The following is a 27,148-nucleotide window of genomic DNA, read 5'->3' as shown; positions in this document are numbered from 1 at the left end:
TATTTCTGTGTAATCTCTGATGTTTGGAGAACAGCTTCACTTCTGATTTCAGCTCAAAGTTTTATCTCTGCTGTTTGAAAGTTAATCTACAGGATCATTAGATTACAAATGAACTGAAATCAAACAACAAGATGAACAGCTGATGTTTCTATGTTTTCTCTGAAAACCGCTACATGATTTTGTTTCCAGGAATCAAACTTTGGCCAGAACAGTTTCCTGCTGCATCCTTTCAAAATAAAATATATATGTATATATTATTATAATAAAATATTAATGTAGAAATATGTTCAGTTTAGTCAGTTTATTGAGTAGTTAATCTTTGACACTGCAGATAATCCACTTGTAGAGATTAATTATTAACAAACTAAAATACTTCCTGTTGTTCAGGTTGAATCAGTGAATGTAAATGTTGCTCCATGTCTCCATCTAGTGGACTGATAGTAGAAGTGCAGCAGCTGATGGCAGCTTCCTCTGCCTCTCTGCTGTCTGACTGCATTCACCTGACACTGATATGAAGCAGAGAAGAAGAGCCAATCAGAGGAGGAGCAGCTGATCTTTTTCCAGCTCTAATGATGTAAAGGATGATCAGAGTTGATGTGCAGATGAATGATGTGTGTTTCCTCTGCAGGTGAAGGTAGAAAGTGTGTGTGAGCTGATGTGATTCAGCAGCATGGATCAGTGTGAGGACAGAGAGGAGGGAGTCCCTCCCTCTAAAACCACTCTGTGTGGGGAAGATGAGCCCCCAAAGAAATGTCGGAGGTGAGGTCACCATCTCTAACTGCCCACAGCCCTTTTCACACGTGATGAAGCTGCTGCTGCTCCTCTTTTTGCTTCATGCAGAATTAACAGATTAAGTTTTAATCATCATGTTTCTGTCAGGATCCATGAGAGACTCAAACCAGAACCAGAACCCAGCTGTGTGTCCTTTAAGAGCGACTGGTCAAAGGAAGTACCAATTCTCTTTAAATCTCCTGGACCTCCATCATCAGAGAGGTGAGCTGTTTCTAACTGCTGTAACTGTGGAAACTGAACCAGTAAGAACGCAGATGTTCTCAGTGATATTTACAGAGACATCTGATCCATTATCTACAGAAATCAACTGCTCTGTTCTATTGAATAAAACATTCATATCTTGAACTCTGGGATGGTGATGATGTTCTGCTGTGTCCTGGCTCCATGTCAGACTAACAGTGGAAAGCATTTCCACTGGCAAATACCTGGTAAAGCCAGTTTGGTCCATCAGGACTTGGTTCCTGTGTGCATTGTGAGAGCAGTTCAGCAGGGAAGAAAAACTTCATGATGTGGTTGGTGAAATCTGCTGGATCTCAACCAAATTGAGCTGATGTGGACCATCAGAGGTTCTGCTGGTTCTTAATGGGATCAGCAGGAACATTAAATCTTTACAACTACTTGGATCATCTGGTTCACTGCTCACATCCAGATATAAATTCATGGACCTTTGCCTTCTGATTGTCTTTGTGTAGACAGATATAATGTGAGCTCACTGGCTTCCAGAGATCTACAGGATCCATTTGGAAATCTTCACTATAACATCCAGGAGAGGACCCCACATGGACACACAGCCACATATCTCAGATCTCCTCCGCATCACCTCAGATCTATCATCAGTACATGATGGATGTCCCACACTGTCCTGAAGACATGTGTAGACAGAGCCTTTACTTCCATTGTCTCCACGCTCTGGGACACAGTGACCACCAGCATCAGATCTGCTGACAGTGTGGAATGTTTTAAGTCCAAGTTGAGCAATAGCTTTGTGAAATGTTCACTGGGTGATTCTGGTGTTACTGATCTTCATCATTGTGGATTATCTTTCTATTTCTAACTTCATTGTACTGTGATCATATGATTAACTTTTGTTCTACGTTAAGGGCGTGTAATGTGAAAATCTTAGGGATTTTATCTATGAACCGGTTGGATGAATATTCCCTGACTTCCTAATTGTTCCTGGTTCCTCCACAGAGAGGACCAACAGAGCTCAGAGGTTCCCAGTGGTCCATCTACCCAGCAGCATCAAACACAGCTGGATTCCATATTTATGGTCTGTACATGAACAACTACTTTTCCATGGGTTCTGTTCACAGTCATCTCCATGCTGCACTTTGTAGACCAGAGGACTGTCAGTCTGTCCAACATCCATCTGGTGTTTGGCTGCATGATTTCAATCTGTTTCCTTAATCTATTATTCTGTTCCAGCTGCTGGAGGACAACATTGTTACTTTTGTGAAGAACGAGCTGAAGAAGATCCAGAAGGTTCTGAGTCCAGATTACTCAGAATGTTCAGAGAGTCAGAGAGATGATGAGGTATTGGAAGGTGAGGATGCAGAGCAGATGAGGAGCAGCAGAGAGGCACTGATGAAGATCACACTGAACTTCCTAAAGAAAATGAATCAGGAGGAGTTGGCTGACCGTCTGCAATGCAGTAAGAGGATTTCTACAAAGATTTGGCCTGATAGATAAATCACACATTTACTGATGTCTGAAGAGATGGAATAACATTTATTCCAGTCATCTTTATCTTTGTTTCATTAATGATTTTACTTTTTGTTTTCATTTAGAACATCCTGCTGCAGATTGTCAACATCAACTTAAATCTGGTCTGAAGAAGAAGTTCCAGTCTGTGTTTGAGGGGATTGCTAAAGCAGGAAGTCCAACCCTTCTGAACCAGATCTACACAGAGCTCTACATCACAGAGGGAGGGACTGGAGAGGTCAATGATGAACATGAGGTCAGACAGATTGAAACAGTATCCAGGAAATCATACAGACCAGAAACAACAATCAGACAAGAAGACATCTTTAAAGTCCAGCTTGGAAGAGATCAACCAATCAGAACAGTGATGACAAAGGGAGTGGCTGGCATTGGGAAAACAGTCCTAACGCAGAAGTTCACTCTGGATTGGGCTGAAGACAAAGCCCACCAGAACATCCAGTTCATATTTCCATTCACCTTCCGAGAGCTGAATGTGCTGAAGGAGAAAAAGTTCAGCTTGGTGGAACTTGTTCATCACTTCTTTACTGAAACCAAAGAAATCTGCAGCTTTGAACACTTCCAGGTTCTGTTCGTCTTTGATGGCCTGGATGAGAGTCGACTTCCTCTGGACTTCCACAACAAGGAGATCCTGACTGATGCTACAGAGTCCACCTCAGTGGATGTTCTGCTGACAAACCTCTTCAGAGGGAAACTGCTTCCCTCAGCTCTCCTCTGGATAACCACACGACCTGCAGCAGCCAATCAAATCCCTCCTCAGTGTGTTGGTATGATGACAGAGATCAGAGGGTTCAATGACCCACAGAAGGAGGAGTACTTCAGGAAGAGATTCAGAGATAAGGATCAGGCCAGCAGGATCATCTCCCACATAAAGACATCACGAAGCCTCCACATTATGTGCCACATCCCAGTCTTCTGCTGGATCACTGCTACAGTTCTGCAGGATGTGTTGGAGACCAGAGAGGGAGGAGAGCTGCCCAGCACCCTGACCGAGATGTACATCCACTTCCTGGTGGTTCAGACCAAAGTGAAGAAGGTCAAGTATGATGGAGGAGCTGAAACAGATCCACATTGGAATCCAGAGAGCAGGAAGATGATTGAGTCTCTGGGAAAACTTGCTTTTGATCAGCTTCAGAAAGGAAACCTGATCTTCTATGAATCAGACCTGACAGAGTGTTTCATCGATATCAGAGCAGCCTCAATGTACTCAGGAGTGTTCACACAGATCTTTAAAGAGGAGAGAGGGCTGTACCAGGACAAGGTGTTCTGCTTCGTCCATCTGAGTGTTCAGGAGTTTCTGGCTGCTCTTCATGTTCATCTGACCTTCATCAACTCTGGAGTCAACCTGATGAAAGAAGATTCACTGTCATTTTTCTCTACATTTTTTAACAGATCAAATATAATTTCTCTCCATCAGAGAGCTGTTAATCAGGCCTTACAGAGTCCAAATGGACACCTAGACCTCTTCCTCCGCTTCCTCCTGGGACTTTCACTGCAGAATAATCAGAGACTCCTACAAGGTCTGCTGACACAGATGGGAAGTATCTCACAGACCAATCAGGAAACCATTCAGTACATCAAGGAGAAGATTAGTAAGAATGTGTCTGCAGAGAAAAGCATCAATCTGTTCCACTGTCTGAATGAACTGAATGATCATTCTCTGGTGGAGGAAATCCAACAGTCTCTGAGTTCAGGAAGTCTCTCCACAGATAAACTGTCTCCTGCTCAGTGGTCAGCTCTGGGTTTCATCTTAGTGTCATCAGGAAAAGATCTGGATGTGTTTGACCTGAAGAAATATTCTCCTTCAGAGGAGGTTCTTCTGAGGCTGATGCCAGTGGTTAAAGCCTCCAACAAAGCTCTGTAAGGACACAGATTGTTACTGTATTTATTTGTGATCTAAATCTCTTAATTTTGAGATAAACATTGATCCATGTTGTTTCAGTTTATGTATTGGAGCATTATGTCCACAATGTCACCCAATATCAGTCCACAACTAGAAGAGATTGTGGACTGTTATTGATCAACTTCCTTCAGTGGATTGTATATTCAGGCTGCAAAACTCCTCATTTTTCCAAATTGGACAATGTATTAATTCAGTTCATGATAGAATATAATAGTTCTCTTGCCAGTCTGATTTTCCCTGTAGTTCAGTACTTCAATTCTGGAGAACCAACAAGTTCACAAGAAAGAGAAATATAAAGATGTGTAAAATAAGAGAGTCATTCAATATTTTCAAGAACAACACTCCTCTTGAACATTGTTCAACATATATTTTTCCATGTCTCCTCAGGCTAAATGTCTGTAACCTTTCAGAGAGAAGCTGTGAAGCTCTGTCTTCAGTTCTCAGCTCCCAGTCCTCCAGTCTCAGAGAACTGGACTTGAGTAACAACAAGCTGCAGGATTCAGGAGTGAAGCTTCTCTCTGCTGGACTGAAAAGTCCAAACTGCAACCTGGAAACTCTGAGGTAAAATGTTCTGAATCCTAATGAAACCATACATCTTTCCATTACCTGCTATCAGATAGCAGGTAATGGAATAATATTTCCATCATCAGAGATGATGGAAATATTATTTCATTAGTAGATTGTTAATAATAGATGTGCGACTCTGACATTGCTAACCATGCTAAGTCTTGACACATAAACATAGCTGGTTTTCATGTATTGCAAGCTGAAAGAATCAAGAAGAGAGATATTTAGAAACGTTGGGGTCAGGCTTCCACAACTTTGGTTACTTGACAGATTGCTACATCCTGGTGCACAAAGGAGCATTATTGCAGATCCTTTCTCCCAGCAGATGTTAGACTTTCCAATCATTTCTACAAGTGACACATGTTGTTGATACTTATGTCTGAAATACAGTTTAATCCATCCATCCATCCATCCATCCATTTTCTTCTGTTTATCCGGGGTCGGGTCGCAGGGGCAGGAGCCTAAGAAGGGAGGCCCAGACTTCCCTCTCCCCAGCCACTTGTTCCAGCTCCTCTGGGGGAATCCCAAGGCGTTCCCAGGCCAGCCAAGAAATATAGTCCCTCAAGCGTGTCCTGGGTCTTCCCCGGGGCCTCGTCCCGGTGGGATATGCCCAGTAAACCTCACCAGGGAGGCGCCCAAGAGGCATCCTGACCAGAAACCCGAGCCACCTCAACTGGCTCCTCTCGATGTGAAGGAGCAGCGGCTCTACTCTGAGTTCCCCGCAGATAACCAAGCTTCTCGCCTTATCTCTAAGGGAAAGCCCAGACACCCAGCGGAGGAAACCTATTTTGGCCGCTTGTATCTGTGATCTCGTTCTTTCAGTCATGACCCAAAGTTCATGACCATGGATGAGGGTGGGAATGTTAATTGACCGATAAATCGAGAGCTTCACTTTTTGACTCGGCTCTCTCTTCACCACAATGGATGGTACAGCGCCCCCTTCACTGCAGATGCTGTGCCAATCCGTCTGTCAATCTCCCTATCTCTTCTTCCCTCATTCATGAACAAGGTCCCAAGACACGTAAACTCCTCCACTTGGGGCAGAACCCCGCACCCCTGATCCGTAGACGGCACTCTACCTTTTTCCGGCTCAAGACCATGGTCTCAGATTTGGAGGCACTGATCCTCATTCTGGCCGCTTCACACTCGGATGTGAACCGCTCCAACAGGACCACATCATCCACAAAAAGCAGAGATACAATCCTAAGGCCACCAAAACAGATCCCCTCAACACCTCGGCTTTGTCTAGAAATTCTGTCCATGAAAGTAATGAACAGAATCGGTGACAAAGGGAAGCCTTGGCGGAGTCCAACAAGCCCGACTTACTGCTGGCAATGCGGACCAATCTCTGACACCAGTCATACAGGGACTGTATTACCCTGTTATTTAAACATTATTTTATTTTGACAGGTTAAGCACCAGTTGCTTGAGTGTCTTCCTCTCATAAAAATGACCAGTTCAGACTTTGAATTCTATCTCAATGTTCTCATATTTTCATCATGTCATGAATTGTGTGTCTGCAGCTTATCAGGCTGTTTGGTCTCAGAGGAAGGCTGTGCTTCTCTGGCCTCAGCTCTGACCTCCAACCCCTCCCATCTGAAAGAGTTGGACCTGAGCTACAATCATCCAGGAGACTCAGGAGTGAAGCTGCTGTCGGCTGGACTGAAGGATCCACACTGGAGACTGGAAGCTCTCAGGTATGGAGGAACCTGCTGCAGGAGCAGAGAAGGTCTGATAGAGGAGGAAGAGGGAGAAATGTCTTTAGTCCTATCAGAGTTCAGTTTGTCTCTCTGTCTTCACAAACCAGGAGCATCATGGGCTGGGCGGGGCTTCCACTGAAGGCTTTACTGAGAAAATACAAGAAGCTGATTGACTGATGGACAGGAAGTTAAATTATGCAGATAAATGACATCATGAAGCAGATATTATTGGTACTGAAGAGACATGGCGGAGAGCAAATGTAGATTTTAGGATAAGTAAAAATATTTCAATGACCGGAAGAAAGGAACAGGAGAAGGATGAACAACATCTAGAAAAGATTATCTACATTCAGTGAAACAAGTTGTGGAATTAATCGAGATAGAGATAATTATTATAAAATTTAGATTAGAATAAGTTAATCCACCTTAAAGTTTCAAATAATCAGTAATATGTGATAACTTTAAGGCCTATGGAAGACAATGGGATGGAACACTTGCGGGACAAATCAGAGTCAGGCCAGGGGGCGGGGCTAATGACCAGGCCCTTTATAGCCAAATAACAAAGCTCATGATCATTTAACTTTACAACATAGATATGCCCTCAACAGCGGAGCTTACAAGTTTCACCACCACAGAGAGCGACTATGTCATTCTGAAATCCCTCTGACATGAAGTACAAGAAACCAAGAGAACAACAGAAACATCAGGCTACTGGTGACTAACAATGAAAACACAAATTCAAATCAGTTCAGAACCACAGATGGGTTTGGATCATTTTGACACTTTATCAATTTCAACTAAGAGCCCTGAGCAACTAGCAACTGCTGAAGCTAGATTTATTGTTGACACGTTGAACCAAGCACGTAGCAGCGTGCGCTGAAGCGGACACACAGAGGCACACGCCACATGCGCAGCATGTCTCAGCACCTTTTTTCCATCCTTTCCACTTTGCCGCTCCATGGAGCTCCACTCATGTTAACGTAGTCCGTAGAAATTCTCTAGCTAGTTTACCATCTGTTGCCAAGTGACTGATGATTACATTGGTGGACGGCTGGTGACAAGCTTTACCCAGAATACACCTGGAGACAATATGGACGATCCACTTGCAATTTTGTGTGTCATAGTTAAATGTAAGAATGAAAATAAAGCCAGTCGTGTAGCACATGGTTTTATTCAATATTTTACTCCCACTATGTCACTAAAATCAGTCAGTCTTGTAAAGTTTTTAGCAACCATGGGTCAACATTGACTGGGCCATTGTACTATATAATCTACTGGGGCACCATTCCATACATTCCTACATACTGTACACCATACTCATCAGGAGATGGCTCACCTTCTCCAGTTCTCAGGCATGATAAGGGCTTGGATCCCTGAAGTCATATTCTGTCTCCTTTCCGGGCCCCGTCTAGGCCCAGGCTGGGGGCCCGCCGCCCCCCTGAGCCCTCCCTGAAGCTCCGCCCCTGGCATGGAAACAGAACACATGCAAATGAATTAACAGCAGAAGAATATTTAAAAGGTCAGAACTGATGTTTGATTTATGGAAGGGAGGCAAAAGCAGATGTTGATCCAGGAAATGGATCAGTCCTAGGAAGCTGAAATATTCCTAGTGTCCAGGAAGATTTCAGCTGATTGTGAAATGAAATTTATTAGACAAATTATCTGGAGGCATAGATCATTACCAAGTTTTCTGGAATATACTCTTGATTAAGAACAGCTCACAAGGGAAATTAAAGTATAGAGGGTCTTTATTGACCTTAATATGAACTCTAAACATATTCATATTCAGCCATCTTCAAACTGTCACATCATTCATTCAGGAGTGTGAGGAGTTCAGCAGTTAGATTTCCATGATGATCTACGGAGGATAGAAATAACTTTAAAACAATGTTGGATGGAGCTTCAAATCAATCAGCCCCCAGAAGCAAAGATGAGAAGAAAAGTAACTCCGTGGTGGTCAGATGGATGTTTAATAGGTTTCAGAGTTAAATAGATAACTTTGAATTTTAAGCAAAACTCACAACTTGAGAAATGATTTAAATCTAAAATAGATGAAAAACAAAGAAAACTATTCAAAAGGCAAGAAGAGAAATTTTGAAGTTTAGTAGTTCTATCTATTTCTTAGTTTGATCTCCACCAGGGGACGACATCTGTAAAATGATCAAACTTATAATTGGAATCTGGAAACAAAGGAAATCCCTTGTTTTCCAGAAGGAAGAAAGAATTGCAGTGAATGATGAGGAAGGCGTAGAAATGAGACCTCAGTAAATTTGTTCAGATACTAAGATCTGAACAAATTTACTGAGAACAAAAAGACAAGATCAGCACATCCAGAACTTCTGCAGTGGAGGGAGGATTACTTTCACAAGCTGGATTCAGGATGCTGCTTCTTCTTCTTGGTCTCATTGTAAATGTGTGCAGCAGCGCCACCTGGTGGTGTTGGTTGGTAGAGGAAGTGCTGAAAGGTTGGAGGTGTTTGTCAGAGGTGTGTGATGATGGAAGCCTCTCCCTGGTTTGTGAGTCTGAGCTCAGAGATCAAATCTTTGATTCTTGTTGAACTCTTTGTTGAATGTGATGCAGCTTCTCCTTTTTAATGTTTGTATTTCTGGATATTACAGTGAGGCCACAGCAGGTTTTCAGCAGCAGGGCTGTTTAGTGTTTCATTCCTTCATCTGTGTGTGGGAGTGTGGATGGAACAGGTATCCAGGTGTTGTGTCAGAGTTTAGATTGATTGTATTTTAATGCTGATTATTAAATCAGGTTGAGCTTCCAGAAATGTTTCCTTAGTTTCCTGATGTCCTTTTAGGCATCAGTGAGTTTCTTCAGGTTGTTACTGAGGGATTTCCTTTCTCCTCTCTGTTGGAGCTTTTCCTGTGTTTGGACAAATGAGTTGTGCTGCAGCAGCACCAACTGTCCTTCCTACATCCACTGCAGTTTGCAATCCAAATGTTGGACTGTTCCTGTCTCAGTGGAGGACAATGTGTGTCTGAGAGACATGTAATGTCCATGTTTGCTGCTGAAAGAGACTGATGGTCTGACCCCCCTCCTCCTTTCAGGGTGGAGCCTGCTGGAGTCCCATTCTTGACACCAGGTCTGAGGAAGTGTAAGTGTGTTTTTCATCTGATTCATGACAACAAAGCAGCTCACATTCAACCATCTTCAAACTGTCACATCACTCATTCAGGAGTCATCATCAAAGTGTCAATAAATGATCAATAATTGCAGCTGGATTGTGTTTGTTTTCTCCATCAGATTCCTGTCAACTCACCATCGACACAAACACAGTGAACAGAGAGATCCAACTGTCTGAAGACAACAGGAAGGTGACATGTGTGAAGGAGCTTCAGTCATATCCTGATCATCCAGACAGATTCGATCTTCCTCAGCTGCTGTGTAGAACTGGTCTGACTGGTCGCTGTTACTGGGAGGTTGAGTGGAGAGGAAGAGTTGATATATCAGTGAGTTACAGAAGAATCAGGAAGAAAAGAGACAGTAGAGATTGTAGGTTTGGATGGAATGATCATTCCTGGAGGCTGAGCTGCTCTGATGATGATGGTTACTCTGTGTGTTACAATAACACAGCAACTCGTTTCTCTTCCTCCTCTGTCTCTCACAGAGTAGCAGTGTATGTGGACTGTCCTGCTGGCATTCTGTCCTTCTACAGAGTTTCCTCTGACTCACTGATCCACCTCTATACCTTCAACACCACATTCACTGAACCTCCGCTTCCTGGATTTGGGTTCTGGTTCAGTCCTGGTTCCTCAGTTTTTCTGTGCTGATTTGAGTTTAAAGAGTTTCCTCCTCTCAGAGAAACTTTCACTGCTTATGATAATTCAGTATCTAGATGTCTGTTTCACTCAGAAACATGTTTTCATGGATCAAGGATGTTCAGGATTATTCCAGGACCCACATTTGTTTCCAGTCAAAGATTCACAATGAATCTCAGGATGTTGTGTTTCTCTTGATTTATCAGTCAGATTTCTTTGACTTTACTGCAGTTTTTCTCAATCACTGGACATTTTTTGTTTCTTTCAGCTCCTGTTTCCTTAAATGCATCTTGGATTAAAATGTTAAATATTCCTTTTGTATATTTGCTGCAGTTATGCTTCATATTTTAGTGAACAGTAACCATTTTCCTCTGCATTTCATTCATTTGCTGCTCATTCTGTTCTGTTCCTGTTTAAATGTCAATGAGATATATTTTTTTTTCTCAACTAAGACTTTCATATTTTCCCAATTTACATTATAATAAATGAGCAAGAACCCCGCCGTCAAGTTTCAGCTGAGAAAAGTATTCTACTTTTATTATCCCTCTGAGGAAAACTCAGTAAAAAAAACAAATGAGACAATGTGTCATGTTCGGATTCACCCTTCGGACCCACATGCAGAACCAACAAGTCCAAGTAAGGTAATAAGGTTTATTTTCAAAAGGTACAAACAATTGACAGGTCTTCAGACCCTTTCTAGGGAGCGGCTAGCGTCACACAATCGGAGGCGCCTGGAATGAGAAGTTGGTTACTGAAGGTCAGGCCAGAGGGGATCAGAAATGTAATAGGAACAGCTTACTTCAGAGTGGTTCCGGGAAGCTCTGGGGAAGAGTTGTACAGGGTCCTGTGTGGAGGATGGTGATGTACCTGGCCAAAAAAAAAGTCGCCACCAAGAAATGGTCACACTCTCTAATATTTTGTTGGACCGCTTTGATTACAGCCCGCATTCGCTATGGCATTGTTTCAATAAGCTTCTGCAGTGTCACAAGATTTATTTCCATCCAGTGTTGCATTAATCTTTCACCAAGATCTTGTATTGATGATGGGAGAGTCTGACCACTGCGCAAAGCCTTCTCCAGCACATCCCAAAGATTCTCAATGGGGTTAAGGTCTGGACTCTGTGGTGGCCAATCCATGTGTGAAAAAGATGTCTCATGCTCCCTGAACCACTCTTTCACAATGTGAGCCCCATGAATCCTGGCATTGTCATCTTGGAATATGCCCGTTCCATTTGGGAAGACAAAATCCATTGATGGAATAACCTGGTCATTCAGTATATTCAGGTAGTCAGCTGACCTCATTCTTTGGGCACACAATGTTGCTGAACCTAGACCTGACCAACTGCAGCAACCCCAGATCATAGCACTGCCCCCACAGGCTTGTACAGTAGGCACTAGGCATGATGGGTGCATCACTTCACCTGCCTCTCTTCTTACCCTGATGCGCCCATCACTCTGGAACAGGGTAAATCTGGACTCATCAGACCACATGACCCTCTTCCATTCCTCCAGAGTCCAATCTTTATGCTCCCTAGCAAACTGAAGCCTTTTTTTCTGGTTAGCCTTACTGATTAGAGGTTTTCTTACGGCTACACAGCTGTTCAATCCCAACCCCTTGAGTTCCCTTCGCATTGTGCATGTGGAAATGCTTTTGCGTTCACAATTAAACATACTCCTGAGTTCTGCTGTTGTTTTTCTTCGATTTGATTTGACCAAACGTTTAAGTAATCGCTGATTACGATCATTCAGGATTTTTTTCCGACCACATTTCTTCCTGGAAGACGATGGTTCCCCACCATCCTTCCAGTTTTTAATGATGCGTTGGACAGTTCTTAACCCAATTCTAGTAGTTTCTGCAATCTCCTTAGATGTTTTCTCTGCTTGATGCATGCCAATGATTTGACCCTTCTTAAACAGACTAACGTCTTTTCCACGACCACAGGATGTGTCTTTTGCCATGGTTGTTTAAGAAATGAGGAGTTACTCATTGCATCAGCTGGGGTTAAATAACTTGTTGCCAGCTGAAAGATAATCGCCTATACAGTACTTATCCAATAGGAGGCTTGTACCTATTTGCTTAGTTAAATCCAGATGGCGACTTTTTTTTTGGCCAGGCAGTGTATATTCCAGAGGTGAGTGCAAGGTAGGCCGTGACAGAGAGCCAGAGGTCTGATGGGGCAGAGCGAGCTGGGGAAACACGGTGGAGCGGGCAGGCAGGAGACTTGCAGTGAACGGATCCTTCTAGAGAAAACCCAGTAACGAGCCACGAACCTGGAGGCAGCAAACACAGGAACAGCAAAACTTCTGGTAAGTAGTCAAGAAACTAGTGTAGTGATGTTACTTGATGTGCCGAGGCTTCGAGGCGTGTGTCGAGTAATGGAGGGGGCGTTTCCGTAAAGCGCGTATCGAAGCTTGCTTCGTTTAGGGGAGGAGCCGAAAACGATGACGTCCGAAGCCTCGCTGCCCGGCTGTACCACGTGACTGCTTCGGGAAGTGGCTCAGATTTTGGTGCGGGGTTTGACAGCTTTAGAAACCCCACAGGCTCCATTCAAAATGTGGGTTGTTGTAGGCGAGTTGCGGTCAGTTGAGAGAGTGGATAGAGTTTTGATAGTTTGGATAGCAGAGTTTGGATAGTGGTTATTTAGTTTGAGACAGTTAGTTTGGTGTTTGGAGAGTTTAGGAGAGAGATAGATAGATAGGAGATTTAGGAGCGCGAGGACAGGATAGGAGTAGGATGGAGCTGGCGAGAAAGAGGAGGATTTCCCCTATGTGGGAACATTTTGATTTGATAAGCCCTAACAAGGTAAGGTGAACTGAACATTTGCAGATGCATTAGGTTTGCTTATGAGGAACTGTATTTTTCACTGTTTCTTATTTTCTGTAAAGGTGAGGTGTTTATTGTGCTCCAAGGAGTTGGGGTACAATAATAACACCTCATCCATGTAGTGTCAAAAACACTACAACAAAAGCACAACATATATTTTTAGAATGTAATAAATATGTTCAGGACAGAGAGGTGTTACTTAGAGATTTAAATAGGAATAAAAATAAATTAGATATTAGGGAATTGTTTCAGAGATCATCTGCGGATGTAGTTTTTAACAGTATTTTTAGTTTTCTAAGAACAGGTATTATAGGGAGATTATAATAGTTAAACGTCTGATCCATCCTCCAATCCAGAAGGTGGCGCTAATGCCACCTTCTGGATTGGAGAAAGTTATTTGCTAACCGCAATAAAAAGGAAAGAAGAAGAAGAAGCTTTATTTAGATGTTGTTCCAGTCCGTTAGTTGCGTCTCAGCCTGTTGTTTAATTTTTCTTCTTTAACTCTTTGGATCGTTTGAACAAACTGTAAGTTTGATTTGTTTCTTGAACTTTTTCATCATTTTAACTTTTTCCTGATTGTTTTTAATCTCTGATGTTTGGAGAAAATATTCACTTCTGATTTCAGCTGAAACTTTAATATCTCTGCTGTTTGAAGGCTAATCTACAGGATTATTAGATTATTGATGAACTGGAATCAAACAACATGATGAACAGCTGATGTTTCACTGTTTTCTTCTCCGAACTGATTCTTTTTTTTCCCTTTTTTTTCTGGTATCAAATTCCAGTCTCCACCATTGACGTCAGCAACAGTGTCCTGTTGCTTCCTTTCAAAATAAAATGTTATTGTTAAAATGGGTTTGATTCAGTCAGATTATTAATTAATTATTAATTATAAAATAGTTAATCTTTGATGGAACAGATAATCCACTTGTAGAAATTAATGATTGTGAACTAAAATACTTCCTGTTGTTCAGGTTGAATCAGTGAATGTAAATGTTGCTCCATGTCTCCATCTAGTGGACTGATAGTAGAAGTGCAGCAGCTGATGGCAGCTTCCTCTGCCTCTCTGCTGTCTGACTGCATTCACCTGACACTGATATGACAATGCAGACATTTAAAGCCACAACTATAGTTTTAAAACCTAAAAAATACAATTAAAATAAATATTAATTATTTACACTAATGTTGAATCCAAAGTCGTCCAACAGTAAGTGGATATAAATAATGATGTAATACTGATCACATTTAGAGCCGGCCCATGGTATAAATGAACTAAGCAATTGCTTAACACCCCCAAAGACTTCAGGGGCCCATAAATGCTAATATTTTAACACCGACCACAGATATAGAAATGTAACTTTTGTTTATTAAGAATTTCTAAGCTGTTAAATTTGATTTAATGGATTCAGCAGAGATACATTAAAAGATGATAAATTGTTTAACATTTAAATTTAAGATTTTATTGACCTGGAAAGTTTACTTTTTAAAAGTCCAAAGAACAATCTTCATAGTTAGATTGTTTTGTTACCATGGCTACAATCTGGTGCTGTGACGTTAATTGCTGCCAGCTTCGTGCCTTGTTCAATGCATCAACTATAAACTAATCTGTATTCTGACCTGACAATGAAATACTGACCACAGCAAAGGCACTTGCTGTCTGTCTGGCTTATTAAAATTATTATTAAAAAATAAATAAAAACACAAACAAGCCATGCTAAGCCTGGCTAAGGCACCAGCCCACAAGACTGATATTACACTAGGAAAAACCCTGGATACTGATATGAAGCAGAGAAGAAGAGCCAATCAAAGGAGGAGCAGCTGATCCTTTTCCAGCTCTAATGATGTAAAGGATGATCAGAGTTGATGTGCAGATGAATGATGTGTGTTTCCTCTGCAGGTGAAGGTAGAAAGTGTGTGTGAGCTGATGTGAATTCAGCAGCATGGATCAGTGTGAGGACAGAGAGGAGGGAGTCCCTCCCTCTAAAACCACTCTGTGTGGGGAAGATGAGAGCCAGAGCAAAGGTCAGAGGTGAGGTCACCATCTCTAACTGTCCACAGCCCTTTTCACACAGCGTTCACTATATCAGGCCAGAACAGACGTGGTGATGAAGCTGCTGCTGCTCCTCTTTGCTGCTTCATCCAGACTGAACAGATTAAGTTTTAATCATCATGTTTCTGTCAGGATCCATCAGAGACTCAAACCAGAACCAGAACCAGAACCCAGCTGTGTGTCCTTTAAGAGCAACTGGTCAAAGGATGCAGGCATTGACTTTAAATCTCCTGGATCTCCACCATCAGAGAGGTGAGCTGTTTCTAACTGCTGTAACTGTTATGTTGTCATAAGAGAATTAGACTGAATTTAAGTTTTTCTTTCTTTCCATATATAATAAATCAATGACATTAATGTCTCCTTGGTAATGTAACACATGAGGACTAGCTTGGCAGTTGACTGTAGATACAAAAGCAGCATCAGCAAAATGTCCTTTAATAAAAGCCAGAGGTGTGAATGAAAAGCAGAAGGTAGTTCTTTCAGTTTTGGTGCATATTTATTAAGTGATTAAAAAAAGACAACTGCAGCATCAAGTTGAGAGACACAAGATATTTAAATCTGAGTAAATTCATTCCAAAATGATCAGGTCCATTATCCATTTTGTAGCTCGTTATTTTCATAACCAAATGAGGATTCTGGTCCAACAGAAGGGGAAAAAACTGACCTAAGAGGTCAGAAATACACATTAAGAGTTTTATCCTAACAAACAATTATCATCATGTACATACAGTATATCCAAATAATTTATATATTAAATTTGGGCATTGGTTTATGCATATTATTAGATTTATAATAATTTTAATGTGATCCAAGATTTCAGTAATAAGGTTAATTTAAGCATAATTTAAAAATATATTTTAAAAATCCCAATCAAATTCCAAACTAATCAATTTAAAGTGCACTTTCAAAATTTCAATAAATAAATTAAATACTCCAGCAGAGCGACGTGGTGATGAAGCTGCTGCTGCTCCTCTTTGCTGCTTCATCCAGACTGAACAGATTAAGTTTTAATCATCATGTTTCTGTCAGGATCCATCAGAGACTCAAACCAGAACCAGGACCAGAACCAGAACCCAGCTGTGTGTCATTTAAGAGCAACAGGTCAAAGGGTGAGATCATTGACTTTAAATCTCCTGGAGCTCCACCATCAGAGAGGTGAGCTGTTTCTAACTGCTGTAACTATGGAAACTGAACCAGTAAGAACTCAGATGTTTCCAGTTATATTTACAGAGGTTTGATCCATTATCTACAGAAATCAGCTGATCTGTTCTCATGAAAACACCTTCATATCTTTATCAATGGGATGTTGATGATGATGTTCTGTTGCTTCCTGGCTCCATGTCAGACTAACAGTGGAACACATTTCCACTGGGAAATACCTGGTAAAGCCAGTCTGGTCCATCAGGACTTGGTTCCTGTGTGCATTGTGAGAGCAGTTCAGCAGGGAAGGAAAGCTTCATGATGTGGTTGGTGAGATCTGCTGGAACTCAACCAAACTGAGCTGATGTGGACCATCAGAGGTTCTGCTGGTTCTTAGTGGGATCAGCAGAAACATAACATTTTTATAACTACTTTGATCACCTGGTTCACTGCTCACATCTTGATATCACTTCATGGACCTTTATCTTCAGATTGTCTCTGTGTGGACAGATACAATGTGATCTCACTGGCTTCCAGGGATCTACAGGATCCATTTTAAAATCCTCACTATAACATCCAGGAGAGGATCCCACATGGACACACACCCACATATTTCAGACCTCCTCCATGTCCACATCACCTCAGATCTAGTCATCAGAACCTGATGGATGTCCCACACCGTCCTGAAGACCTGTGTGGACAGAGCCTTCACTTCCACTGTCCCCAAGCTCTGGGACACTGTCTCCACCAGCATCAGATCTGCTGAAAGTTTAGAGTGTTTGAAATCCAAGTTCAGCATCAAGTTTTTAAAATGTCTACTGGGTGATTCTGATGCTACTGTACTTGATCCTTCTAGTTGTAATAGAAAATTTCAATTTAACTATTTTATTTAAATTTGACTTAATATTGTTTTGATAGTGTTTTGTGTATATGAATGTTTTGTTACCGTGAATGTGTCAGAGCACTAATATCTATGTTTCTAGCTCTCCTTTAGTAAGAGAGAACTAGAGGTTTCTGATAAGACTCCCTGTCAGCTGTCATATCCTGACAGTGATGTTGGGTATTTTTTTAAAACAAAAGTCCAATTGAAATTGTTCCCTCCAATGAGGTGAGGGGCAGTTTCATGACATTGGGTAAGAATTTGGCTCTCTTTTCCTACTGGTAATGGAGGTAAACTCAGACTTTGGGAGTGTTCTTTGCTAATGACTATATAATGTGACTGACTATATAATCATGTGATGTGTGTTGTTCAGGGCTTTTCTACTGACTGCGTTCAGTGAGATGGGCCTTTGAAAGTTTTTGCCTTTGGATAAAAATAAAAATGATTAATTCTTCTCTAGTTATTGGAACAGACGCTCATTCTTTGATAACACAAATTTCCATGACATAGTTCATCTTCCTCTTTCTAACTTCTTTGTATTGTGTTCATGTAATGCTTTGCTTTTCTGCTTCAAGGAGTTTTAATATAAAACTCTTGGTTATTTCACTTGTGAATACTGTTGAATGAATATTTCCTAACTTCCTAATTGTTCCTGTTTCTGTCACAGAGTGGACCAGCAGAGCTCAGAGGTTCCCAGTGGTCAGTCTGTCCAGCAGAATCAAACACAGCTGGACTCCATATTTATGGTCTGTACATGTAGAACAACTACTTTTCTATGGGTTTTGTTCACAGTCATCTCCATGCTGCACTTTGTAGACCAGAGGACTGACACTCTGTCCAACATCCATCTGGTGCTTGGCTCTATGATTTCATTCTGATGTTTCATTCATCTAATATTCTGTCCCAGCTGCTGGAGAACAACATTGTGACTTTTGTGAAGAATGAGCTGAAGAAGATTCAGAAGGTTCTGAGTCCAGATTACACACAATGTTCAGAGAGTCAGAGAGATGATGATGGGGTGTTGGAAGGTGACGAAGAAGAGCAGAGGAGCAGCAGAGAGGGACTGATGAAGATCACACTGAACTTCCTGAGGAGGATGAAGCAGGAAAAGCTGGCTGAGCGTCTGCAGAGCAGTAAGAGGATTTCTACAAAGATTTAACCTGATGGATAAATCAGACATTTACTGATGTCTGAAGAGCTGAAGTCACATTTATTTAAACCTCTTCAGAATATGATTTTGATTCGTTCCTGATTTTCCTTTTTATGTTTACTTAGAACATCTTGCTGCAGTTTGTCAACATCAACTTAAATCTGTTCTGAAGAAAAAGTTCCAGTCTGTGTTTGAGGGGATTGCTAAAGCAGGAAGTCCAACCCTTCTGAACCAGATCTACACAGAGCTCTACATCACAGAGGGAGGGACTGGAGAGGTCAATGATGAACATGAGGTCAGACAGATTGAAACAGCATTCAGGAAATCAGACAGAACAGAAACAATAATCAGCCATGAAGACATCTTTAAAGTCCCACCTGGAAGAGATCAACCAATCAGAACAGTGATGACAAAGGGAGTGGCTGGCATTGGGAAAACAGTCTTAACACAAAAGTTCACTCTGGACTGGGCTGAAGACAAAGCCCACCAGAACATCCAGTTCATATTTCCATTCACCTTCAGAGAGCTGAATGTGCTGAAAGAGAAAAAGTTCAGTTTGGTGGAACTTGTTCATCATTTCTTTAGTGAAACCAAAGAAATCTGCAGCTTTGAACACTTCCAGGTTCTGTTCATCTTTGATGGTCTGGATGAGAGTCGACTTCCTCTGGACTTCCACAACAAGGAGATCCTGATTGATGCTACAGAGTCCACCTCAGTGGACGTTCTGCTGACAAACCTCATCAGGGGGAAACTGCTTCCCTCTGCTCTCCTCTGGATAACCACACGACCTGCAGCAGCCAATCAGATCCCTCCTCAGTGTGTTGGTATGGTGACAGAGGTCAGAGGGTTCAATGACCCACAGAAGGAGGAGTACTTCAGGAAGAGATTCCGAGATGAGGAGCAGGCCAGCAGGATCATCTCCCACATGAAGACATCACGAAGCCTCCACATCATGTGCCACATCCCAGTCTTCTGCTGGATCACTGCTACAGTTCTGGAGGATGAGTTGGAGACCAGAGAGGGGGGAGAGCTGCCCAGAACCCTGACTGAGATGTATATCCACTTCCTGGTGGTTCAGACCAAAGTGAAGAAGGTCAAGTATGATGGAGGAGCTGAAACAGATCCACACTGGAGTCCAGACAGCCGGACGATTATTGAGTCTCTGGGAAAACTGGCTTTTGATCAGCTGCAGAAAGGAAACCTGATCTTCTATGAATCAGACCTGACAGAGTGTGGCATCGATATCAGAGCAGCCTCAGTGTACTCAGGAGTGTTCACACAGATCTTTAAAGAGGAGAGAGGTCTGTACCAGGACAAGGTGTTCTGCTTCGTCCATCTGAGTGTTCAGGAGTTTCTGGCTGCTCTTCATGTTCATCTGACCTTCATCAAGTCTGGCGTCAACCTGATGAATAAAACACAAACATCTAAGAAATCTTCATCATTTAATAAATCTAAACTAAAGTCTCTCCATCGCAGAGCTGTTGACCAGGCCTTACAAAGTCCAAATGGACATCTAGACTTGTTCCTCCGCTTCCTCCTGGGACTTTCACTGCAGACCAATCAGAGACTCCTACAAGGTCTGCTGACAAAGACAGGAAGTAGATCACAGACCAATCAGGAAACAGTTCAGTACATCAAGGAGAAGATCAGTGAGAATGTGTCTGCAAAGAAAAGCATCAATCTGTTCCATTGTCTGAATGAACTGAATGATCGTTCTCTAGTGGAGGAGATCCAACAGTCTCTGAGTTCAGGAAGTCTCTCCACAGATAAACTGTCTCCTGCTCAGTGGTCAGCTCTGGGTTTCATCTTATTGTCATCAGGAAAAGATCTGGATGTGTTTGACCTGAAGAAATATTCTCCTTCAGAGGAGGTTCTTCTGAGGCTGCTGCCAGTGGTTAAAGCCTCCAACAAAGTTCTGTAAGGACACAGATTGTTACTGCATTTATTTTTGATAAAAATCTGTCAATGATGAGTTAAATATTGAGTCATGTTTTATCAGTTTGTTTACTCGTGCATTGTCTCCTCAATGTTGGCCGCTATCAGATGATGAATAAAAGAGAGACCTGCTCTCATAGGTGACTATTCATAATGTTACATGTTCAAGGAGCAGAAATTATTTTTTCTGTTGAAGCTGACATTGAATTAATTCAGTTCATTGCAGAAATTAATGTTTCTCTTGCCAGCCTCCTTGCTGGCTGCTGTATTGCAGTCTTTTAAAGCTGGAGGCCCAACTATAGAATAAACCAGTACAATATATGTATCATAAAGATGTGGAAAATATGATATTTTTTTCAATCCGTGCAAAAAGAATATAACTGACTGGAACAAAAAGCATAAATACGGAATTATTTAATATTTTTCTCTCTGTCTCCTCAGACTGAGTGGCTGTAACCTCTCAGAGAGAAGCTGTGAAGCTCTGTCCTCAGTTCTCAGCTCCCAGTCCTCCAGTCTCAGAGAACTGGACCTGAGTAACAACAACCTGCAGGATTCAGGAGTGAAGCTTCTCTCTGCTGGACTGAAGAGTCCAAACTGCAACCTGGAAACTCTCAGGTAAAATCTTCTCAATCCTGGTGAAACCAGATTTATGTTGTTTACCTGCTTTCAAAAATGATGTAATTATTATTTGTTATAATAATAAATGTCTGACTGTGACATGGTTAACCAGGCTAAATCTCAACACATAATAATGGCTAATTTTTATTTACTCCAGGCTGAAAGAACCAAAAAGAGAGTTATTAAGAAAAGTGGAGGTCAGACTTTGACTGTTAGTTTAACTCTGTGTAGTGGCGATTGTTTGTCAAACCAAACATCCAATAAAAAGTTCCATCCGCCACTATGAGGTACTGGGGTCCAGATTCTTCACGCAGGCACAAGAAGTTTAATGTCCAAACTTGTTGATTATCTTGGTTGCTTTTATTTTTCTTTTCAGCAAAACACTTATAACTTTCAAACATTCCTTTGTTACTCCTATCTACTTCTGTCTCTGGTGCCCTGTTGCACTGGTGCTCTGGAGACAGAAGTAGATAGGAGTAACAAAGGAATGTTTGAAAGTTATAAGTGTTTTGCTGAAAAGAAAAATAAAAGCAACCAAGATAATCAACAAGTTTGGACATTAAACTTCTTGTGCCTGCGTGAAGAATCTGGACCCCAGTACCTCATAGTGGCGGATGGAACTTTTTATTGGATGTTTGGTTTGACAAACAATCGCCACTACAGCAAGCAAAAACCATAGGCCCCAAACCCAAATGCCTGCTTGTCTTTACCAGGCCCCTACACTTATAGAAAATGGATTGATCCACCACACTTCCTGTCTTTAGAAAACAAATAAATAAGAACAAATAATAAAAACAAAAGATAAATAGAATTGACAATTATTAACCTGCAAATAATACAAAAACTAGAAATGTAAAAATAAACTAACAAAATTCAAATGCATAAAGAAATAAAGAATAAATAGCTCCAACACTCTGCATATTTGACAGATTGTTGCATCCTAGTTGAGCAAAGGATCATTATTGCAGATCTTTCCAATCTGCAGTTGTCAGACTTTGTCCACCATCAAGTACGAAATGTTGATTTTCATTACCTACAAAAGGAAATGCAGTTTTATTAATATTTCATATTATTAATAAGTTGAGCACCAGTTTCTTGAGTGTTTTTCTCTTGTGAAAATAACCAGTTCAGACCTTGGGTTCTACCTCAATGTTCTCATATTCTCATCATGTGATGAATTGTGTGTCTGCAGCCTATCAGGCTGTTTGGTCTCAGAGGAAGGCTGTGCTTCTCTGGCATTAGCTCTGACCTCCAACCCCTCCCATCTGAAAGAGTTGGACCTGAGCTACAATCATCCAGGAGAATCAGGAGTGAAGCTGCTGTCGGCTGGACTGAAGGAACCAGACTGGAGACTGGAAGCTCTCAGGTATGGAGGAACCTGCTGCAGGAGCAGAGAAGGTCTGATAGAGGAGGAAGAGGGAGAAATGTCTTTAGTCAGTCTGCTGTAAAACATTTAGTTTGAAGCTAAATATTTAGATTGATAATTAAATATCTAGTTTACAAGCATGTCATTTATAAATGAATGGATAACATTTTGACCTCATTTTGTCTCTTATGACAGTTTAATAACTCAAGTACTGAATAAACCTGGGAAACCGACCCATCTACTGGAACCACAATGACATGGTAGTCAGAGCAGCAGGGGGCCAAATATAGCTCCATGTGGAACCAAGAGGTTGGAGAGAGAAAATCAGTTTGAAACTGTTTCCTATCAGAGTTCAGTTTGTCTCTCTGTCTTCACAAACCAGGAGCATCATGGGCTGGGCGGGGCTTCCTTAGTAGATGGATCTACTAAGAAAATACAAGAAGCTGATTGGCTGATGGACAGGAAGTTAGACTGTTCAGATAAATTGCATTAACAGATATTATTGGCATTGAAGAGATATGGCTGAGAGCAATTGTAGATTCTAGAATAAGTGGAAATGTTTCAGTAACAGGAAGAGGATGAACAACATGTTAAAATAATCATCTATATTCAGAGAAACAAGTAGATAAATTTATCTAGAATATATATAATATAAAGTCAGAACCTTCTTGAAATTCACTGTTATACAGACCACAAGAGATCTTTTAAGCTAAACAATCATTAATATATAAAATAACTGTTTGAAGAATTTGAATTAATGTGAGTTACAAGAAGATTTTATTTCCTTTTGGGATCAGTAAGCTGTTTATATCATTTAAATTTAAGGGTAGCAGTAGAAAGAATAATAAATAATTTGAAATTAAAGAAGAGATAACTATTATGAACTATTATTCCTCCCTGTTTCCTCAGACTGAGTGGCTGTAACCTCTCAGAGAGAAGCTGTGAAGCTCTGTCCTCAGTTCTCAGCTCCCAGTTCTCCAGTCTCAGAGAACTGGACCTGAGTAACAACAACCTGCAGGATTCAGGAGTGAAGCTTTTCTCTGCTGGACTGAAGAGTCCAAACTGCAACCTGGAAACTCTCAGGTAAAATGTTCCCAATCCAGGTGAAACCAGATTTATGTTGTTTACCTGCTTTCAAAGATGATGTAATTATTATTTGTTATAATAATAAATGTCTGACTGTGACATGGTTAACCAGGCTAAATCTCAACACATAATAATGGCTAATTTTCATTTACTCCAGGCAGAAAGAACCAAAAAGAGAGTTATTAAGAAAAGTTGAGGTCAGGCTTCAACTGATGGTGTAACTCTGTGTACTTCACAGATTGTTGCATCCTAGTTGAACAAAGGATCATTATTGCAGATCTTTCCAACTAGCAGTTGTCAGACTTTCTCAACCATTTAGTGGGAAATGTTGATTTTCATTACTTACAAAAGGAAATACAGTTTTATTAATATTTCATAGTATTTACAGGTTATACACCAGTTTCTTGTGTGTTTTCCTCCCATGAAAATAACCAGTTCAGACCTTGGGTTCTACCTCAATGTTCTCATATTCTCATCATGTGATGAATTGTGTGTCTGCAGCTTATCAGGCTGTTTGGTCTCAGAGGAAGGCTGTGCTTCTCTGGCCTCAGCTCTGACCTCCAACCCCTCCCATCTGAAAGAGTTGGACCTGAGCTACAATCATCCAGGAGACTCAGGAGTGAAGCTGCTGTCGGCTGGACTGAAGGATCCACACTGGAGACTGGAAGCTCTCAGGTATGGAGGAACCTGCTGCAGGAGCAGAGAAGGTCTGATAGAGGAGGAAGAGGGAGAAAGGCCTTTAGTCAGTCTGCTGGGAAACATTTAGTTTGAAGATAAATATTTAGTTTGATAATTAAATATCTAGTTTACAACCATGTCATTTATAAATTAATGGATAAAATTTTAACCTCGTTTTGTCTCTTATGTCAGTTCCTATCAGAGTTCAGTTTGTCTCTCTGTCTTCACAAACCAGGAGCATCATGGGCTGGGCGGGGCTTCCACTGATGGATCTACTGAGAAAATACAAGAAGCTGATTGGCTGATGGACAGGAAGTTAAAAATATACAGATAAATGGCATCATAAAGCAGATATTGTTGATATTGAAGAGACATTACAAAATGTTTCAGTGAGAGGAAGAAAGGAACAGAAAGATGAGCAACATCTAAAAAAGAATATCTATGTTCAGAGAAACAAGTAGAGGAACTGATCTAGAATATGTAGCAATAGAGACAATAATAAATTAGATGAAATTAACAATTATGAAAGTTAGATTAGAATCAGTTAATCCAGATTAAAGGTCTAGACAATCCCAAAGCGGAATACAAAGGGATGAAAACAGAACACATTAGTGAACAAACAGCAGAAGAATATTTAGAGGGTAAGAACTGATGATGTTTGGATGGTTTAAGAAACAAGAACAGATGTTGATCCAGGAAATGGATCAGTCCTTGATTTAACTCTAGTGTCCAGGAAGATTTCAGCTGATTGTGAAATGAGATTTATTAGACGCCTCATCTGGAGGCAGAGATCATTACCCAGTTTTCTGGAATATTCTCCTGACTAAGAACGGCTCACAAGGAAAATTAAAGAGTGGAGGGTCTTTAATGGAGATAAATAGGAACTTGGAATATATTAATGAAAATATTCAGATTCATTTTCAAACTGTCACATCATTCATCAAAGAGTCGGAGGAGATCAACAGTTAGATTTTCATGATGATCTACGGAGGATAGAAAGAACTTTAAAACAATGTTGGATGGAGCTTCTGACCAATCAGCCGCAAGAAGCAAAGATGAGAAGAAAAGGAGCTTTATGATGGTCAGATGGATGTTTAAAAGTTCTCAGATAGAGAAATGACTAACTCTGGATTTTAAGCAAAACTCACAAATTTGATAAAGTTGAGTTAAAATATATTACACATGAAGCAGCATCTAGAAAAACACATTAATAAGGAAAAAATGGAATTTTAATAGTATAGTATTTCTATCTATTTGCTATTTTAACCTCCACCAGGAGGCGACATCTGGAAAATAATCAAACATATAAATGGAATCAGGAAAGAAAGTAAATCCCTTGTTTTCCAGAAGGAGGGAAGAAATCCAGTGAACGATAAGGAAAAAGTAGAAATGAGAGCAGAAACTTGTTCAGAGCTTTTCCTATGTTTGGAGAAATGAGTTGTGCTGCAGCAGCACCAACTGTCCTTCCTACATCCACTGCAGTTTGCAATCCAAATGTTGGACTGTTCCTGTCTCAGTGGAGGACAATGTGTGTCTGAGAGACATGTAATGTCCATGTTTGCTGCTGAAAGAGACTGATGGTCTGACCCCCCTCCTCCTTTCAGGGTGGAGCCTGCTGGAGTCCCATTCTTGACACCAGGTCTGAGGAAGTGTAAGTGTGTTTTTCATCTGATTCATGACAACAAAGCAGCTCACATTCAACCATCTTCAAACTGTCACATCACTCATTCAGGAGTCATCATCAAAGTGTCAATAAATGATCAATAACTGCAGCTGGATTGTGTTTGTTCTCTCCATCAGATTCCTGTCAACTCACCATTGACACAAACACAGTGAGCAGAAAACTCAAACTGTCTGAAGACAACAGGAAGGTGACATGTGTGAAGGAGCTTCAGTCATATCCTGATCATCCAGACAGATTTGATTACTGGCCTCAGCTTCTGTGTAGAACTGGTCTGACTGGTCGCTGTTACTGGGAGGTTGAGTGGAGAGGAACAGTTTATATATCAGTGAGTTACAGAAGAATCAGGAGGAAAGGAAACAGTATAGACTGTGTGTTTGGAAGGAATGATCATTCCTGGAGTCTGAGCTGCTCTGATCGTCTTGGTTACTCTGTCTGTCACAATAAAAGAGGAACTCGTCTCTCCTCCTCCTCTGTCTCTAACAGAGTAGCAGTGTATGTGGACTGTCCTGCTGGCATTCTGTCCTTCTACAGAGTTTCCTCTGACTCACTGATCCTCCTCCACACCTTCAACACCACATTCACTGAACCTCTGATTCCTGGATTTTGGCTCAGCTCTGGTTCTTCAGTGTTGCTGTGCAGAGTTGAGTCTAAAGAGCCTAACGAGTCTAAAGAGTTTCTTCCTGTCAGAGAAACTCTCACTGAACAGATGGTTCAGACTCTACAATCTCTTGAGATCAAATTCCCAAACTGAATCAGAATTGAGTTTCCAAGGACTCAATTCTTATTGAGTCCTTGGAAACTTTTTCGTCTTCTAGTCCTTTAAATATGGAAGCTGTAATTATTCCGGGATTATTCCAGGATCTTCATGTTTTCCTGTCTGTTTCCAGTCAAAGCTTCACACTGAATATGAAGATGTTGTTTCTCTTATTTTTTTCCATTCATTCATCAAATTTCATTGAAATGTTGGATCAGTTTTTCTCAATCACTGATCATTTTCTATTTCTATAGGCTCCTATTTTTCTTAACATGTCAGATTTGAATATTAAATCTTCCTTTTGTAAATTTGCTGCAGTTATTCTTCATGTGGGCTGCACAGTAGCACAGTTGGTAGCACTGTTGCCTTGCAGCAAGAAGATCCTGGGTTCGATTCCCGGCCCGGGGTCTTTCTGCATGGAGTTTGCTGTAGAGTCCCCGATTTTCTCCCACAGTCCCTCTAAATCAGGGGTGCCCAAAGTCGGTCCTCGAGGGCTGGCATCCTGCATGTTTTAGTTCTCTCTGTGGTACCAACAA

General features: G+C 41.1%; 2 protein-coding genes across 2 annotated transcripts; both read left to right on the top strand.

Moving 5' to 3' along the window:
- Positions 1-652: 652 nt before the first annotated feature.
- Positions 653-27,148, top strand: LOC111609423 (NACHT, LRR and PYD domains-containing protein 4E-like). The gene is made up of 11 exons (XM_023337876.1): positions 653-717; positions 15,259-15,300; positions 15,454-15,573; positions 16,351-16,476; positions 18,009-18,087; positions 18,249-18,471; positions 18,617-20,408; positions 20,868-21,041; positions 23,998-24,171; positions 25,779-25,825; positions 25,975-27,148. The coding sequence occupies exons 1-11, from the start codon at positions 671-673 to the stop codon at positions 26,607-26,609; spliced, it is 3,459 nt and encodes a 1,152-aa protein (XP_023193644.1). The 5' UTR covers positions 653-670; the 3' UTR covers positions 26,610-27,148.
- LOC102237587 (NACHT, LRR and PYD domains-containing protein 3-like) lies at positions 1,491-10,950 on the top strand. Its single transcript, XM_023337891.1, has 7 exons — positions 1,491-2,062; positions 2,218-2,443; positions 2,595-4,371; positions 4,802-4,975; positions 6,505-6,678; positions 9,738-9,784; positions 9,934-10,950. Exons 1-7 carry the CDS (start codon positions 2,060-2,062, stop codon positions 10,458-10,460), a joined length of 2,928 nt encoding a protein of 975 aa, XP_023193659.1. The 5' UTR covers positions 1,491-2,059; the 3' UTR covers positions 10,461-10,950.

This window comes from Xiphophorus maculatus, chromosome 8 (genome assembly GCF_002775205.1).
Source record: "Xiphophorus maculatus strain JP 163 A chromosome 8, X_maculatus-5.0-male, whole genome shotgun sequence".
Taxonomy (NCBI): domain Eukaryota; kingdom Metazoa; phylum Chordata; class Actinopteri; order Cyprinodontiformes; family Poeciliidae; genus Xiphophorus; species Xiphophorus maculatus.
This window is presented reverse-complemented; position numbering and strand designations above follow the sequence as displayed.

What these genes read in the sequence shown, in the direction of transcription:
- LOC111609423 (XM_023337876.1), top strand. Translation starts at nt 671, where the DNA reads ATGGATCAGTGTGAGGACAGAGAGGAGGGAGTCCCTCCCTCTAAAAC. An exon ending in TGCAACCTGGAAACTCTCAG is followed by an intron (nt 21,042 to 23,997) that starts GTAAAATCTTCT and finishes GTGTGTCTGCAG; the next exon opens with CTTATCAGGCTGTTTGGTCT. An exon ending in TGGAGACTGGAAGCTCTCAG is followed by an intron (nt 24,172 to 25,778) that starts GTATGGAGGAAC and finishes TCCTCCTTTCAG; the next exon opens with GGTGGAGCCTGCTGGAGTCC.
- LOC102237587 (XM_023337891.1), top strand. An exon ending in AAAGCCTCCAACAAAGCTCT is followed by an intron (nt 4,372 to 4,801) that starts GTAAGGACACAG and finishes ATGTCTCCTCAG; the next exon opens with GCTAAATGTCTGTAACCTTT. An exon ending in GACACCAGGTCTGAGGAAGT is followed by an intron (nt 9,785 to 9,933) that starts GTAAGTGTGTTT and finishes TTTCTCCATCAG; the next exon opens with ATTCCTGTCAACTCACCATC.